The 19,254-nt window shown below is 44.3% G+C and overlaps 1 protein-coding gene across 8 annotated transcripts in view; it reads right to left on the bottom strand.

Annotated features, from left to right (window-relative positions):
• The window catches only part of CRTC1 (CREB regulated transcription coactivator 1), a 1,230,699-nt gene that overhangs the window by 839,836 nt on the left and 371,609 nt on the right, over positions 1-19,254 (bottom strand). For all 8 annotated transcript variants that reach the window (XM_069649310.1, XM_069649311.1, XM_069649312.1 and 5 more), the window contains exon 5: positions 8,172-8,266. In XM_069649310.1, the coding sequence (XP_069505411.1) occupies positions 8,172-8,266 (95 nt within the window). The remainder of the gene's footprint in view (positions 1-8,171; positions 8,267-19,254) is intronic.

Genomic DNA, 19,254 nt, shown 5'->3' with positions numbered 1-19,254 from the left:
ATGGCAAAGTGGGTGTGGAAACACTGGTAAAAACCAACCATGTAGAACGTTCTGAAGTTTACATGTAACGGCGTGTCTCCTTCAAAGAGGCACAAACCACACAAGTAATTAAAATGATGCAACAATATATTTCTTCACTGGACCATAGCACCTTTGACATTCCAAGCACAAGTAAACTCAGCCATGAACCATTTTTTGTATTTCACCACGAGAACAAATATGCCATAATTTTCACTTCACAAAATACTCCAGATACAGCTACAAGAAAAATATGCGGTCAGTTTATTGAGGGTTGTCATGCTAACTAGGGATTACAGGTGTTAAGCAAAGCCAAGTAGTCATACAACATGATTGGCTGTAACTTAAGCAGATAGGTTATTCAGCTATAGTTGGCAATGTTCATGCAGAGTATTCTCTCCCAAATCAAAAACAACCCCTGCTTTTATCGGCAGAGGTCTACCAGTGCTTGTATCACTGTTTTAGCCTGTGATTTTATCTGAGTGTCGTATGATACATTGTTACCACTGATTGCTAGGACGCCGTTTCTATGGCTAGTCCTCTTGGTTTTTGCTTGGTGTTATTTTGCCTCGCATTTGCTCTTCCCACAGCATTTATGTGCCATTCTGAGCATCCGCAAAGTGGAGTGCAGTGGGTGTGGTTAAGGCAAGCCCATCTGTGCCTGTCCATGCCCAGGGTGTCCTGCCACCACTGCTTTTCAGGCACGCTGTTTTTCATGCACTGAGCTTTTGGCTTTAGCCCCAGCTGCTACTATATTCCCTTCAAACTTTAGTTCTCGGCCTGCCCCTGAGGTCACTCCTCCCTTGTATAGTTTCCTACTGAATGTCCGTTCTCTTGCAGCTCATTCTCTTGAGCTGCAGGGGTCTAGTAGATCATCAACCTGATCTTGTTTTTATTTCAGAAACCTATCTGGGTCCCCATTCGGATCCTAGTATTATATTATGAAACGCTGCACTGTGGTGATCGTACCCCCTCCCCCTCGTGTTGGTGGGGAAGTTACAGTTTTTTTCTCATTCATGCTATGCCGCTGGACCACGGCTCCAAAATGAATGGGATTTTGGTTGTGATTCCCCATGTCTGCGACTAATACGTTGTATGTATTATTGATCAATCGTCCCCTGGGCTACGATAGGAGGTTGTGTGATGGGTTTCCTGGTCTGGTGGCTACATTACACCTGACGTGGTCATCGCGGGAGATTTTAATCTCCCCAAAAACAAAACTAGCTGCTCTTTGGCCAAGCAATTCATGCTCCCTATGTATGATCTGGGTTTCTCCCAGTTGGTCACTTATCCGATGCACCAGTTTGGGAATACCCTTTATCTTATTTTTGCTCTACCTTCAGCTTTGTCGGATGTCCCAGCTTTGCCCATTATCTGGGTCGGACCATTTAGTGGTGCCCTTCTTGCTGCAGATGACGATTGTGCCCCCCGCACCCCTCCCATGGCCCTCAACAGTTTGCTTTCAAGCGAGGTTGGCACACTGTCTCACTTCCTAATCTTAAATCCTTGATTCTCGAGGATTGCTTTAAGGTTACCTGTAGCACTATTACAACTATTTCTCAGACATTTACATCTGTGGCTGATGCTCTTGCTCCTTGCAAACGCTGTCTGATAAGATCATGTCGGTTTGAGCCTTGGTTCACTGTTGAGCTTAAGAATGTCAGACTTCGTCGTAGACAGCCAGAGAGGAAATGGAGGTCTACCTACTTGTTGGATGACTGTCTTTCTTACCGGCTATATACCCTTTAATATCAAAAAGCCATTAGAGCAGCTAAACAAACATTTCAGTAGAAAGACCGAACAGGCCATTAACCAACCCAGAGCTCCATTTGTGGTTGTTCAGTCTTTATCTGTGCAGACTAAGTCTCAGCCCGCTATTCTGCCATCTCAGGATTTGTGTGATTCTCCATCTCTTTTTATGAGAAGATAGCCAACCTCTGCAAAGTTATTGCTATGTCCCATCCTCAGGAGGCACAGCAGGCTCCTGTTCCTCCTGCTCCCACTCTGGCAGCTATCTCTGTGTGGTCAGAGAAAGAAGTACTGGTAGCTCTTCATGGTCTTAAATCAGCATCTCCAAAGGACCCGGTCTCGCTCTCTATACTAAAAAAAAAATAAACAAAAAAACCCCCAAAAAATATCGCTCTGCTGATATTGTTCCACGACTCACTGAGGCCGTGAAAGATTCGGTCTCATCTGGTATCATTCAGGACAGGCGTAAGCACGCCCATGTCATGCCGCTGCTGAAAAAACCTGGCCCTGCTGTTCCTTCTCATTTTTGGGCCATCTCTCTACTTTCCTGTCTAATGAAACTTCTTGAATCTCTGTCCCCCTCCTTCTTAGCAGTTTCTTGGAGTCCTCTGGCTTTTTTGACCCATTTCAATTTGGTTTCCGCCCGGGTCAGAGCACAGAGTTGGTCCTGGTTTCTGTGGTGGACGACTTGACTTGCTTGGTTGACCAGGGTGGTGTGAGAACCCTGATCTTGCTTGACTTAGCAGCTTTTGATACCATCAACCATCCTACCCTGGTCACCTGGCTTATTTCTGCAGGTCTCTCCGGCCAAGTACTAGCCTGGCGTTCATTTTTGACAGGCCGCTCTCAATCTGTGTCTCTTCCCCCATTCTGTTCTCAGTTGATTCCTCTACTCTGTGGTGTGCCCCAGGGTTCCGCACCATCTCCTACTATGTTTAATCTGTAATTCCGACCTCTTGATCATAATTCATGCGTTTTATTTTTTATGTTATGCCTACGCCGATGATACTCAAATCATTGTGCGGTTGGATATTACCCAACCTGAGTCAGCGGGTCGACTGAGGAATTGCTTGCAAGCCATTGGTGATGGGATGGTCTCGAATTGGCTTAAGCTCAATGGAGAAAAAATAGAGGTGCTGGTGGTGGGCACGTCAACGCCATCCCCGTTTTGGACCCCTTAATTTTGGCCTGAGAGTCTTGTCTCATTTCCCCAGCCGGTTACCTCTGAAAGACTTGGGGGTCAAAATTTCAGCCTCTTTATCAATGGCTGATCAGGTTTCTTCTGCATGCCAAAAAGCCCATTTCAAACTCTGGACACTTTGCAAAGTCTTGCCCTGTATTCCCCCAAAGTTCTACACTCCTGTGGTTTCCTCTTTGATTATTGCAATGCCCTCTATCTGGAATCCCGGAACATCTGCTTAGACGCTTTCAGCTATTACAAAATGCTGCTGCTAGGGCTGTGCTTCGCCCCCCCACTTTGGTGCCCATATGTTGAGTCACCTCCACTGGCACCCTGTTGAGGAGCGGATTAGATTCAAGGCTTTGTGTATGGTTCATAAATCCTTCCAGAAAATGGGAGTGGAATTCCTTCAGCAAACGTTTTGCGTGTATGTAGCTACTAGGCCACTTCAAGATTTGAAGACCATACAGACTCCGAGGGCCAGGCTTGCCCGTGTCGGTGAGCGCACCTTCTCTGTGGCGCGTGCAAAGGCTTGGAACCAATTACCTTTCTCTTTAGGCAACATCAAGGCCCACCTGCCATTTCTTCGGCCTCTGAAGACTTTTCTGTTTTAGTTCTCATCTCCTGGTCAGACTTGCCTCTTCAGCAGCCAAGGTGCCTTCAGGCTTATGTTGCGCTGTAGAAGTGTTATTTAGATAAGAAAAACTGGGTTTGCACCAGTTGCAGACATAAGCACAGCAATCCATGCCATCACAGATGCAGCACCACCTGTTACAACAGTGACATTACATCAACCAATGTTTATCATATGACTTAAAACTTATCCTCAGGCAAGTCTCTATTCACTAGGGACTGCATAGAAGCGATTTCAAATGTTATCACTTAGTTGGCCAAGAAGGAAGCAATCATTTGAAGATACTTTGTGAAATTTGGTTTGCCCACCAACTTGCACACTAACAGTATTAAGGGTTAGTCCACAACATAAGGAAGCATTTCTATAAAACTAGACAGGTTCTTAGTGTATTACTGTACTTACACATTACTATTTCTATTTTAAGTTGTTTTTATTTTTTTGTCCTTGTGTCATGCTTATGAACTGCCGTCATGCAATTAAGAAACGTCCAGTACTGATTAAGGACCCTTAACCCTATGCCATACCTGCTGGTAATATGTGAAATACAGCTGGGTAATGAAGATATAAGTGAAGTGATGCACCGATCAAATAACTTGGGAAACCCTATCCTGCCGTTGAGCACAACTGGTGAAAAATCACTGGCAATCCTGACTGCGGCACTTGCCCATTTAACTTGAGTGCATGCTCTGAAGGGTCTCAGAACAGCAATTTTTTGCTAAAAGTTAAGGATGTTCATTAAAATGGTTCTAGTTTCCCCCAGTTTGGACCTGGAGTCTCCATGTGCCTGTTAACTGCGATCTCCTCACCCAATGCCATTTTGAGACCATCTTTAAACAGTTTATGCATGAATGCTACAATATCTTGCCATTTCGCCTCCTCAGGTAGGCCTGCAAGACAGATTGCATCTAGTCCAGTTTTCTAGCTCGACCACCTTCTCAGACAACCAATGTATTTCACAAATGCATTGTCCAATTCTTTGAGGGTGTGGTAATGGTCTTCTGTAGCACATCATAGTGTTCAATCCAATCTGCTTGCTGTGCTAGATTGGAGTTCTATGCTTTCAGTTTTTGCATCAATTCCACTACAATCTTGTTCGAAGCTTCAGGGCACTCATTCATTCTTCTAATTTCAACAATGAGGTTGGCCATCAGTGAGCTTTCACAAAGCGTTGCTATATTCGCTGTTACAAAAATCCCTTTAGTGAGAGAATACATGTGTCTCTGCTCCTTATGAGTCAGCCCATAGCCAGCAGAGTCTTTCCTTTCACCTATTTTAGTGAAGCTCCTGGGCTATAAATAAATTTAATGTGGCCAGCCCATTTTATCCACTGCCACCGCAGCTTTTTGTGTGATCAATGCAATAACACACAAAGTGTACATTCACTGAATTCCCAAGGGCTTGCCTCACAGTAGAATGACTTTCTTTGCAACCAAAACAGCCTTGAAATTACCCTAGGATACTTTGTGTGACCGCTCTTGTTCCTGTGGGCCTCCCTTACCCAGACAGCCCTGGCCATCCATTGCAAGACTTGTTCTTAGTTGGAGCCTGATGTAAGCAGCTGCGCGGTACTACCCAAAACGATCACCACAGCACCTTTGCACACCAAAGGTAGTGCAAGATACCACAAACAGCAGCGTTCTAGGCAGCCCTCCCTGCCCAAATCCCTGGCTCACATGGAGTGGGCCGCATCTGTACCTGCAGGTATGAGGGAAGCTGTGGGTGCAGCAATGCATTTCCCCGTCCTCATGCAACCAGTCTAGCACAGTGGTCGTAGTGGGCGGAGCGGTGCTCCTCTACTTTAGTGTTACTGTTCTGATCATTTTATTTTAAAAAGAAACCGTTCTGGAATGGTTTCGTTTTAAAATAAAAGTGTAGGAAGAAGTTTAAACTTGCTCTTCAGTGCACTGAACATTCCCTTAACCAGCAGGTGTATTTGGTTGGGGGTTTGGATTGCGCGTTGGAGGGGGCATGGCGATGGGGGTTGTGGGAGCGGGGGCAGACAAGCAGAGAACATAGTTCCATTACTTCTTTTTGTACACTTCGACCACTGGTCTAGCACATTAAGTGGGCTGAAAAATGTATTATTTCCCCATGTGTCGTGGAAAGTTAACAGTCTGCGACCATCTTGAATGGGCCCTACAGCGCGAAACTCATTCCTTTGCACATTTGCTTGGATTTTATTTGCTTAACATGGTAAAACCCTTCAATCGCCCCTCCGAAGTCTGCATCCCACTCAATTCCTGCTTAAACCATATATTAGCACTGCCACCTCCCACCAGTCTTTCCAAATCACTTAAAGTTACATAGCTGGCAAGTAGCCCGAGGTCATGAGTAACACGTTCCTAAACATTTCTTGTTTGTATGCTAAGACATGGAGCCACATGGCAGGAATGCTTCAGTTAAGGTCCACGCCCCCTCCCTATCAGCAACACGCCCTGGTGACAATTTACAGGCTTACCTTTTCCACAGTTCATTAGTATTTGACCCTGGGGGCGAAGGGAAGGCTCAGTTCGGTACCTCTTTTCTTTCAAATATTCTGGGAAATAGTGAACACTGGCAGCAAGCCTTAAGCCAACAATGTCAACGGAACCTTTTTTTTTTTTTTAAATTGACGGGAAAGTCGGAAGCATGGAGTTTGGTAAATGCACCTAGCACATGTAATCTCAGTTTCCCATGCAATGTACTCCCTTCAAACTCTTGCAGTCGTCCATTAAAGGGTATACACAAATTGATTCCCTCTGAGAGAAAGCACGACTCACGGGATATCGTCACTACTCCCTAGAGGAGAGCCCTTCCCTGTGAGGCTATGGCGGTGATCACACTACACAACATGCCCCCTAGGGCTGGTGGAAAGCAGGACCTCACAGGGGAGAGACACCCCTCTGGTTGACAAGGACTTCCATTCCGTCAAACTCCCTAAGCCACTCAATGAAAAGGCAACAATATCAGGACTTGCTGAGAACCATCCCACCAAGGTCAATGTTTGTTATTGCAACGTCACAGAATACAACCAACAGGAAGACAAACCTACTGGAAAGGAGGAGAGTCTGCAAGACATGAAGACTGCCCAGTTGTTGGAGACAACCATACTCTGACTAAGAAGATCGAGCGAGGAATAAAGGAATCCAGGAAGAAAGACGAAGGACCTACGTATACAGAGGGTAAGAACCACACCAAGCAAATTACCACCAATGCCAGTGATTGAGGAATATAAAATGAACACAAAGAATCTCGAACAATGGAAGGGAGATGGATCCCAGGATGGATTGTATCAGATTATGTCCAATAAAAAGCCCATTAGCACATGGGGCTGGGGGGTCGGGGGGGCGCAGCCAATCTGGCTCTGTGGATAGCGGGCTGAAACATGTAATCTCAGCCCACGTTCCACAGAACCCGCACGCTGCTTCCCCTGCTGCCCTCCCAGTAACTTTTTTTTTTAATCCTAACCCGACTGTTGCGGCAGCGCCCGTCACAGCAGCAGCTTCCCTTTACCGGCCGCCATGGTCATAGAAGGGCTCTGTACAGATACCGCTTATATAACCATGGCGGCGGTCTTGGTAAAGCATTTTCCTTCATTCAACAGGTCGCAGAGCGTCCTGTTGAATGAAGGAAAATACTTTAGCATGCCGGGGTGCTAACGGCATTAATCCCCTGTTCCAAGGGCTGGAATGGGCGCTCGGCCCGGTGCCCTCGTAGTAGGCCCTTGCTTCAATCTGGAAAATAACTTGTGCTGCTGGGCCGTTAATCCCCCATTCGAAGGGCTGGAACTGGGGGTAATGCTATAGTATGGTGGGTAAGCATTTAGTTAAGGGTTGAACATGTATGTTTACTCTTCAGGTGGAGCGGCTCAAGAATTCAGAGACATGATTAAGGTACACTGCATGGTTTAAGGTCACTAGGAGACAGCAGTCTGCTCAAGGATGTGGCACTGGTACCAGCCCCTACTATGGCAATACATGTTGCTCAGTAAGAGAACCACAACAAAAGGGCCAAAATCCAGTAGTTCTTGATAACTTTATAAATTCAGTCTACTCCCAAGTTTGAAGTGTGAATGTTACAACCCTCTGCCCTTGACAATTTATGGTGCTAAAGGTCTTTAAGCAAATTGTGATCAACACGTCAGCACAGAGAGTGGTGGAAATAGTAACTCGGCAAAGTTCAGGTCAACCACAACGAAAGCTTCAGCAAATTGAGCTTTTAAATTACTTTTGAGGCAAACTTTCCACTTATTTCTACATAAAATGTAGAAGTATCAACGCAAAACAACCTGAAATGTGCTTAGTATTCGTTCTAAATTTGAAAATTTAAGCCTGCAACAAAAATATTTTAAAATGGGCACCACTAGTTCCCATATACAATTAATTTGGTTCTCAGCTCTCAAATGAAATGGCAATTTTCTCAAAAGCAATATATATGTGCCGTTTTTCAGAAAACATGCAGAGATAAAATTATTCACAAATAATTGCAATGAAAATGGGGTGGCTTTCAATGTTAGTTTTGCAGTGGATAATCGAATCAAAAGTCATGCCTTGAAACACTTGTGTATAGGCGCGTAATAAATGCCATATCAATTACTACATTGGAGCGTACCTCGTTTCTGCTGCATGTCCTGTGATCCTCCAGAAAAAGCGTCCTGTTGAGAAGGGTTCATTGTACTTTGATGCAAGGCAGAATCAGAATTGGTTCTGAAAAAACAAACATTTTCATTGTAGTTCTCTGTATGTAGCTGAAGGCACAAAAGTCAGTTATGAAACAGGATTTAAAAGTCGAAATTGAAATTAAACTGATTAAGAATACGAGATTGAATGTGCGAATCTAGAGAAAGCAGTTACAAAGTTTATTCGTCTGTCAAAACCGGCATCCGTAAAGAATTAAAAACTTTTGCAATGTGTTCAAGTGTACTCCAGGGCAACAGTTTTATAGCATCACCAGGAAATCGTGGAGAAAAAGAAAAACTGGCAATTAAGACCATTGGAGATGCGATTGAAGTGAGCAAATTATGAACAATGTGTGCTCTTCTTTTGAAGTAGGTCACACACTTTCATAAGGGTGGCACACATTCTAACAGATCTATGTATTTGGGACAAAACATTTTCCCCATTTCTGTCCCTCACCACACCCCTCATGTGCTTTTGTTTGCTTCGTTTTGCCAACAATGACCTCTCTCTATTCCTACTCCATTATTTTTACTGATTTTCTTCTCTGCTCCAACTTCTTTTTCCATCTCTCTTAACGTACTTTTTCCTGTTTGTATCCTAAAAAGTGTAAAAATATGCAGCAATGAATGACAATACTATATTTCAGGCAATAGGTGGCAAAACCAATAGAATTCCTATTTACTGCAGATTGACAGCCCTTTTACATTGCGATAACCAAATGTGACCACAAGGGTCTACCATATAAAATGTCCACTTGGTGCATAAGGAGGGCCGAGACTAAAACCCAGGTGCCTTTTCGCCACTCAAGCAAAGATGAGCAATGAGACAATAAGTAAACAATAGTCCACAATATTTTGAGTTTTGTCTGAATCGTTAACTTATATAATGCACTACAGTTGGCAATGTCATTATACACAAGTTTAAATCTGATTTCATTAAGATCACAATATTTAAATTGTAGATCTGCTCTTCATTTTTCCTAATGATTAAAAAACAGCCCATCTATTTCAAGGCTCAATAAAAAAAAAATGTATTGCACTTACCTTTTCACTGCTTCAGTCCCCAAAGTTTGGATAATTAGCACTATCCAGGATCAACCAGATTTTTAGATCGAGTTATTAGGAAGAGAATTTCCCAAACTGCCCTGCCTTTTTTAAATCTAAATATTACATATTAATTTAAAAATGTGAAGACATTATCGAATTTACTGCTAAGTTTCCCACTTATTTTTCCGGCAAAACTAAAAGTTCACAATGCACACAAAATATTTCCATATTCATTGTCCGTATTTCCAACATACATGTTTAAGGAAAATGTAATATAAATCACCCCGATAAGTGACCTCAACACTAACACACCTAATCAATTACCAGAGGAACACCATGAACAAGGAGAAATGATCATGAAGAAAGGGGTAAACTGAAAAACAACCAAGGAAACTGTTTATTTCTTAAACCTCAGAAGAATAAATCCAATCATTCTATGGTTCTGTGCACCATATTTAATTTCTACAGTTCTACTTTGGAACATAGCAAGGTCTGAAGGTTGATTGCAGCATCCAGTCATATAATATCCAGCCTTATATATAATATGGGACGGGTCATGTCCATTTCCAAGTTGCAGCTATATTCACCTCAATTTTTTGTATTGTTCTCCAACCATCACTCCAGAGCAGCATATTAATTTTGACTAAAAACATACTCTGATTTTACTGTTAGGCTACTTGTGGGGTCAATCCATTTGTCCTTATTTTCACCACAGGGCTAATTAACACATTTTTATTCAGTGACAATGCAAATATAAAGGACCAAATATTTTGATTATAAGTCTTGTATGTTTAAACCTAAATATCACTGACAGTTAACAATATTCACTGTAAAGAAATAATTGCCATTGTCTAGCAAACAGTAAGCACACCATTTCCAGTTTAAATTATGAGCAGTCATCAAATTAATGTATTCCGAATTAGCAGACCATTGATGATTTGTTATGCCTAGTTGGAGCGCCATGCTCCTTTCCAATATACCCACCTAGCATATAACTGCTAGCTTTCTATGTGGTAATAATCGAACCCTAACAATTGAAACAGAGTTAAGGTAAATAACTATTTATTTTCAAGTGTCATTTCGCCACAATTTGGATTCTCCATTTTAAGTCTTATTCATGTTACTGTTACTGTCTTTATGAACCGCTTCTGCATTGCTTGCTTGATCTTTAGTTCACTTCTCAGTCCAATGATTCCTCTTCCCACTTCTATTTGACTTATTTTCTCATGATCACAGAGCTGCTAGAAAAGGTGCGACGTTTTCCTTACTTCTATCAGTCATATCTTGAGGAATGTGCACTAGAAGGTCTTCTAGATGGTTGAGGCTTTGATTCCTGATGCTTAGTGACTTAATTGCAGACTTCATATTTTTACAGACTCGCACAAGTCCCTTCTTAGGTTCAGGGAAATCTCGCTTGTGAACTCTAGCATTTAATCAATAGGATTTCAAATGCAGAAAACAGGATTCATGGTCAAGCTTGATACAAATGATTTGTTTCTCCACACTTTATCATATTTGTTTTCAATTATACAGCACCTAAAGTGTCACCTACTGTTCAAACCCAACAGACTGCATTAGCATCATACATGTGCTTACCTTTTATCCACCCATAGACAATCCTGATGATGTAGGTTACAAGGATTGCAGCTAATCCTCTCAAACTCCACGAGCAATCAGAGTCGAGGATTTACCACTTCAAAGTGTAGGTTGCAAGGAACCATTACTGCAATGGGCATAGTCACACACTTATGAGATGAATCATACCACTCACCACAAAAAGTAGCACAGAATTGATAACCGTTCAGTATTTAAAGATAGGATTTACAGATAATCATTAATGGAAGTTTGGAGAACTTCAAACATCAAACCATGAATCTTTATTTCAAAACCTCCTAGTGCATATACTAAGAGACCACCAAACGTTTTGAGATAAGCTGCCATCAGGAAAAAGGACAAAATATGCAACTACACTAGAAACTCCAAAAGAAAGCTACTTATCAGTTTCTAAACTGCCCAGATTGTGACAATCAGGCATTCATTAACAGAAAAACGAACATCTAAACTCTTTGCAGTACAACTCCCAAAACCTACTACTGGATATCAGATGCTCGTGTGGGATTTTCTAGGTAGGAAAAACGAAAGTTGAAGATTGTTTAACGTATCATACATTTAACAGAAGAGTGAAAATGTGACATCAGTAACAAGACTCAGAAATCTGACAACATTTCTAGGCTGCAATTTGCAGCATTAACAACTGAAACCACAGGTATAGGGGAGCAGGGAAACAGAGCACAGCAAGCACCTTTTTATTATTATTAGGATATTTATTGAGCGCAGACCTAGCTTCAAGAAGCAACAGAGCATTTTCCAGATGGCTTAATATCCGACAGGGGTGAGTGAACATCTAAACTTTCAAATTGTGCATGAAGTCGCATACATGAACGCATGAGAGTGGGTGTGTGTGCTGAGATTGCAAGATGTGTGTGTGCACACACACACACTATCTACTGATATGTTAAGATGCATTTATTTCATTATAGGGTAACCTATTAGCTAGCCAGACTATCTTCACATTAGGGATTTATTGTTTTATCTTATGTTTGCTTAATTGACATACCTTCCCCTTCTGGGGCTGGCAGGCTGTGCTGATCAGACGTTTAGAAAGCATATAAACGACTGCATACTGGGATAAATAGGTGGTTTTCAGGATGCCAGGTTTTGCACAGTTTTACCGAAAGTTTCCAAAAGTAGTTTTTTTTTTTCTTCCAATTTGAAAATTCTTGTAGCAGTTTACAGTATACCCATTTATTAGTTGTAAGACTTGAATGACAGTATTTAGCTGTGAAATTGACAGCTATTTGTACTCGTAGAATAGCACCTTGATAAAGGATACACATTTGCATGAATGCTGTCAAAGCTAAAAAATATACTATATGGAGACAAAATAAATATGTTGTATAACTTAAGAGGTAAGAGCTTTGCGTTTTTTCAATAGTGAGATTGCATTGGGGAGTGGGTCTAGGGTCCTATAACACATTCTGAAACATGGCTTTTGCAATGGGTTCTGCATGCTCTGCATTCCACAAACAGGGAAAGTGAATATTCTTTGATGAAAATGGAGTAAACTCTTATACATGTGAATCAGGAACCACATTTCTTAATGACCATTTTCACCATATCTTTCTTTTGTAAAGAAATGGAAGACCAATAAGTCAAAAAAGGGGGGCTTGTTCAACGGTTGAAGACTGGCAGAGGGAAACTCAACCACTTCTATTAGGATATGGAGCAGAAGCCTGAAGGCTAGTTGGCTGAAGTTAAAAAATACCAATCCAATAGTGAACTTGTATCAAAAAAGATGTTTGTAAAATGAAGTCTTGATCATCTATAAAAAAGCCTAAAAGGTGATCCAGCGTCCAATTCAATTTGTGGCATTCTATCATCGTACTTTGGAGTATGTGTGTAAACTAGCTGTAGGTGGATCCTGAAAATGTGTCTTTTGGATTAAGGGCCCCATTACAATCTAGTCATTTAGGCATCCCTGCGGCATGAATGATTTACGCTTCATAGTGATTACATCAAGAAAAAAACCAACGACAAACCAAAGCATCTAATAAAAAGGATCGAATGCCAAATCAACATGTAAAAGTGCCTATCCATCTAAACCAGTCCATCTAAAATATAAATGGACTGGTTTCAATGGAAATCCACTTTTACATGTAAAAGATAGCATTTCAATGCTTTTTTTTGTAACTTTAAAATGTTACATGGGGCTGTCCAGTGCTGAAATTTCGGCACTGGCCAGCTCCTTGTAACGTTTTAATTTTTTTTGGTATAGTTGGGGGCAAGGGTTCCCCCCCCAACCCGAACATAACCCTTAATCTAACCCCAACCCTCGCCCCAACCGAACCCTCACCCCAAACCTAATGTAACCCTTAATCTAACCCTTAATCTAACCCTTAATCTAACCCTAACCCCAGTGGAACCCTTATTCTAACCCTAGCCCTAACCCTAATGAAACCCTTAATCTGACCCTAGCCCCAACCACAATGTAACCCTTATTCTAACCCTAGCCCTAACCCTAATGTAACCCTTATTCTAACCCTAGCCCCAACCCTAATGTAACCCTGAATGTAACCCCAGCCCTAACCCTAATGTAACCCTTAATTTAACCCTAGACCCAACCCCATCCCTAACCTTAATGTAACCCTTAATCTAACCCACCCTAGCCCCTAACCCTAATCTAACGCCGAATCTAACCCCAGACCCAACCCTAACCTCACTAATTTCGATGAATCCATCAAATTATATACAACGAAATGGCTATTCGATGGAATGGAATTACGTTGCATATAATTTGATGGTTTGGTATTAGATGCTTTGGTCTTCTATGGATTGACCAGATGAACAAGTTATTTCTTACCTTGAAACGTTCTTTCGACGGGATGTTCCTCCGACGTATTCCTTATCTTCGATATCTCCTTCCAGCTCTGCTGGCCTCGGAAAAATTTTCTCCAGAGGGCGCTGCGCGTCAACGTCCTCCGAGTCGATGTCCCTCGACAGCCGCCGTATCGACGTCGACGTCATCCTACCTATAAAGGCCGCGCGCAGTGTCCGTTGCTCAGTTCCGTTTTGTAGCCCACAGTATTTCTGTCTGGACTAGACTAATCACCCTGAAGGAGTGTAAGCTGCAACAACAAGGGAAGTAGAACTGCGGGGATGGATGGGAGGGTCGATAAGGAATACGTCGGAGGGACTCTGTAACGCTCACCTGATTCTCGCAGAGGCGCCGGTCTTGACTGGGCGACTACCGTATCTTCAAAGGTGATGTGTAGCACCCGGTTGGCTCTTTGGGCTGGACCTCTGTGCACTGTATGCCTGACGTGTAGAGTAAGATGTCTGCAGATAGAAAATATGGGGTTAATGAACTGGGGTTATTGGGGTGTCCCTATCTCTTTCCTCTTCTCCTCTCCTGTAGACCCCCAAAGGTTAACCCTCTCACCTTAGGTAAGTGAATGCCGAGCTCTCCATCTGCCTCGGGGCAGGGTGCTGTAACCAGTTTCTTCACTGGATAGGTAGCGCAGGCCTCTTGACTTCAGAGGACTGCTGTCCGTCGTTTACTGCACGAACGGTAAGTTTCGAGTCATTCAAATGTCTTTAAAGTCTTTAGTAATGATGTCTCTTGTTTTGCAGGGTTCCGGCGATGGCGGATGACGGGCTGAAGTGAGTTGAAGATGGAGCCCGTGTGATGAATAGAAGCGCCTGGAAGCACGTAAGTAAGCGCTTGTTGCCTGCTTCACTATGCGCTCTAACTGTCTTTTTATTTTGCAGGTACGAGTTCGGAGCGGCTGCAGGGTGCCGGAATACCCACTGGATTAGATGTGGAAAGGAGTAATGGCACGTGAGTATTAAAGTTTCCCAATGTCTTTAAACGCACCTTGTTTTGTCTTTCAGATGCGGGATGCAGCGCCGAAGGCCTCCGGAGCGTACGAAGAGTAGGTAAGCCTTTGCCTTTCAGATGCCGGAATGCTAACCTGTTCTTTCTTGTCTTTATAGGTGTTGCTGAAGACTGGATTCAGGATGGTAAGCCTTTTTCCTTAGGCCCAGGACCGGATGCAGAAGACACGATGAGCGTTCTGCTGCAGAGGTTGCAGAATAACGCAAAGCAAGATTCATCCACCGGGTGTGGTTTAAATAGCCTCCTGTAGTGCTTAGGTGTCTCCTTCCACAGCCACGCCTAAGTAAGAAAAGAGTTCCTGGTAAGAAAAGAGTTCCTGCCTTCCAGAAGAGTTCCAGTGTTCTGAATCTAGGGAGTGGCTCCAGCCCCACCCAACAGGAAAAGTAGTTCCAAACAGAAGAGGATCAGAGGCTCAACTGGCAGGCAAGTAAGCAGCATGGTCTGCTGAAGGTAAGTCCACCCAAGCATTATGAGCCTGGCGCTTCCAGCGCTGGGACTGGGCATATTTATGAGCCTGGTGCCACTGGCGCCAGGACTGGGTCCAAAAGGTCCCAATTGGGACTGGTTGGCACTCGGAACCTGGGTTATGGATCTGCTTCCAAGGGAGTTGGGAAAACCCTGACCTTTTGGAAGCAGAGATCATGACAGACATCCCGTCGAAAGAACGTTACAAGGTAAGAAGTAACTTGTTCTTCGAAGGGATTGTGTCCTCCGACGTATTCCTTATTTTAGATAGGCTCCCATAGCAGTATTCTATTATTGGAGGAGGGAGTACTGACTTCACGCTGTCTTCTATTGATGAATAGAGTGCAGTACAGCCCTTCTAAACCTAGTCTCTTGACTGGAGGAGGAATCCAAAATGTAAAATCGTGTAAAGGTATGGACAGACGACCATGTAGCGGCCGCACAGATGTCTTTAACCGGCACACCTCTTGAGGGCCGATGAAGCTGCAATACCTCTGGTCGAATGAGCCCCAAGGTTTTGAGGGGGCTCTTTCCCTGCGAGTTTATAACATTCCAGAATGGCTAGAATGATCCATCTGGAAATGGTCTGCTTAGTTATTGGTAACCCCAGCTTGTGACCTGTGTAACCTACAAACAGCTGGTCTGCCTGCCTTATCCTGGCTAGTCTACTGATGTAAAAACTTAAAGCCCTTCTAGGGTCCAGCCTGTGTAACCTCTCTTCCACTTTCCCCAGATGAGGAGGAGGATAGAAAGATGGTAGGGTAATCTTCTGAGTGATATGGAATTCAGAAACCACCTTTGGGAGCAAATTAGGCTTCACTTGCAGGACAACTTTGTCTTTGTGAAAGATTGTATGAGGGTGTTTACAAGAAAGAGCTTGTAATTCGCTCACCCTTCTAGCAGATGTAAGTGCTATTAATAAAACAGTTTTAAGGGTAAGGAATCTTAACGAACAAGAATGGAGTGGTTCGAAAGGTGTGCCCATCAGGAAAGTTAGGACTAAGTTTAAATCCCATAGGGGAACTTGGAATGGTCTTGGGGGATAAACATTGGTTAACCCCTTTAGAAACTGTATTACCAAGGGTAACTTGAAATAGGATGGTTCTTCCGCCGTGCGCTTAAAGATGGATAACGCTGCGAGATAGCCCTTAATGGTGCCAACTTGAAGGCCTGAATTCGCCAAATAGAGTAGGAAGGACAAAACCATTGGTGTAGCACATGAAAAGGGGTCGATATTCTGTTCTCTACACCAGCTGCAAAATCTGTTCCAACGGCAGCGGGATAAAGACTTTGTTGCTGGCCTCCTTGCCGAAAGCAACACCTCCATATCATCATCATCAGGGAGGTCCCAATCCTTGTACCTCAGCCTTTGCAGAAGCCAAGTGTGAAGGTTGAGGGTTTTGATGTCTGGATGGAGAACCGGACCTCCCTTCTGTGAGAGTAGGTTCTCTCTGAGTGGAAGTCGAATTGGAGGGCAGATGGACAAGTCTAGAAGGTCCGGGTACCACGTTCTCCTGGCCCAATCCGGGGCAATTAGGATCATGGTTCTCCGGAATCTTCTCAACCTCCTGATCATTTGAGGAATGACAGGGACTGGTGGGAACGCGTACAGAAGCGGAAACTCCCAGTCCACTATGAACGCGTCTCCCAGAGCTCCTCTCGGGGGAAATTCCCTTGAGCAGAACAGATCGCATTTCCTGTTGACGCTGGTGGCGAACAGATCCACCTGAGGGGTTCCCCAAAGGGCGAAGATCTCTTGAAGGACTTCCTGCGCTAGTTCCCACTCGTGGGAGACTGTACTCTGCCTGCTCAGAGCGTCCGCTGTCAAGTTCTTCTCTCCGGCTAGGTGAACTGCCGATAGAGAGATTCCTTCTTGGATTGCCCAAAACCAGAGCTGCATCGCCTCTCTGCACAGGGGTAGTGATCCTACGCCTCCTCTTTTGTTGAGGTAATGCATGGCCACCGTGTTGTCCGTCATTATCAGGACATTTTTCCCTTGTACAGCTGGCAGGAACGCCTTCAGCGCAAGTCTGATGGCTCTCAGCTCTAACAGGTTGATATGTAGTCTGGACTCCGATGGAGACCAACGACCGCTGATGGTCAAGTCGTTGGCGTGGGCTCCCCACCCCGTGAGTGAGGCTTCCGTGACTACTGTTATCTCCGGCCAGCGTTGCCAAAACTGTTCTCCTTTCAGAATGTTCTCCTGACAGGCCCACCACTGAAGGTCTCGAGCCACCCTGTCGGGAACCTGAAGAGGATCTGTCATTCTTCCTGATAATTGTGACCACTGAGTCCTCAGTGCCCACTGGAGGGATCTCATTCTCAGGCGAGCCTCTGGCACTAGGAAAATGCAGGATGCCATGAGGCCTAGCAACCTCAAAAAGTCGAAGGCCGGGAGACGTTGGGCATTTTGGAACTTGGTAACCATCTGTATAATATCTTGAGCCCACACCTCTGGTGGCGAGGCTTTTCCCAGGGAAGTGTCCAGGATCGCTCCGATGAACTGGAGTCTCTGCGATGGTATCATTTGTGACTTCTTTAAATTGAGGGAGAAGCCCAGTCTGTGATGGGAGTGGCAAACGTGATTTAGCTGGATCTGAGCTTGTTCCGAAGATACAGCCCTGATCAACCAATCGTCCAGGTAGGGGTAGACGTGAATCCCTTCCCTCCTTAGACTTGCAGCCACTACCGACATTAACTTGGTGAAGACCCTCGGGCGGAGGTCAGCCCAAATGGCAGCACTCGAAATTGATAATGCGAGTTGCCAATTGCGGACCTCAGGTATTTTCTGTGTTTGAGATGGATAGGCACATGGAAATAAGCGTCCTGAAGGTCCAGAGATACCAACCAGTCCTGGAACTGAAGGGCCTGAAGGATCTGAGAGAGAGTGACCATCTTGAATTTGTCTTTCCTGAGGAATTTGTTCAATTCTCGCAAGTCCAAGATGGGTCTCAGTCCTCCGTCTTTCTTTGGAATGAGAAAGTAAGGGGAGTACCAGCCCTTGTTCCTCTCCGCTACAGGTACCGGTTCTATGGCACCTTTCTCTAGCAGGTCCAAAATTTCCTGCAAGAGGAGCGGATCTTGAGCTTTCTGAGAGCTGATCCCCAGTGGATGACTGAGGTATGCGTAGGAAAGGCAGGCAGTAACCTTGGGCAACTGTTTCCAATTCCCAAGCATCTGACGTGATAGCCTCCCATTCCGCCAGATGTTGAGTCAACCTGCCTCCTACAGGTGTTTTGTGAGGGAAGTCCTCAGAGTGGTTTTGGGGCAGCTGATGCAGATGCCGATGGTAAAGAGGCACCTGCTGTTGCTGCGGCTTTTGAATATCTACCACGTCCACCTCGGGTAGTTCTTCTTTGTCCCCTTTGAGCCGGACATCCTCTACCTCTTCCGAATGCGGAGTAGAAGCGAAAGGACTTGCCCCTCGCAGAGGTTCCTGTGGGACGAAAAGGTGTCTGACGGATTGCAGCGCCTAGGGATTTTGCTGCTGCTTTTGAAGTTTGCAGTTTCTCTAAACTGTCATCCGCCTTTTTCCCGAACAAAGAAGAGCCATCGAATGGCATGTTCAAGAGCCTGGCTTGCACATCTGGGGCAAAACCAGACTTTCTCAACCAAGCGAATCTCCTGGTTGTTGTACTTGCCACCATTGCTCTGCTGATACGGTCAGCCGAACCAATGCCCGTCTGGAGGGATTCGCACATAGCGTCTTTACCGTCCTGTATGATATTCAGGAACGCCTCCCTTTCTTCTCCATCCAGGATGCAGTCAGCCGCTGTAGAAGCACACTCCCAAAGTGTATGGCTGAATCTAGCAAGGGTGCAAGTAGCATTAACAAATTTTAACACCATGCTACATGCCGAAAAAAACTTTCTTTGCCATAGCATCATATTTTTTATCGTCCCTGTCCTGTGGGACGGTAGGGTAAGCAGTCTTGACATCAGTAGGAGATGCTGCCTGTACCACCAGACTTTCTGGGGATGGGTGTTTTGACAAAAACTGCGGGTCTGCAGAAGATACCCTGTATTTTGTAGACAGTTTTTTATTTACTG

This window comes from Ambystoma mexicanum, chromosome 1p (genome assembly GCF_040938575.1).
Source record: "Ambystoma mexicanum isolate Mex_15411 chromosome 1p, UKY_AmexF1_1, whole genome shotgun sequence".
NCBI classification, from domain to species: domain Eukaryota; kingdom Metazoa; phylum Chordata; class Amphibia; order Caudata; family Ambystomatidae; genus Ambystoma; species Ambystoma mexicanum.
The sequence above is the reverse complement of the archived record's forward strand: the minus strand, read 5'-3'. Positions and strand labels throughout refer to the sequence as shown.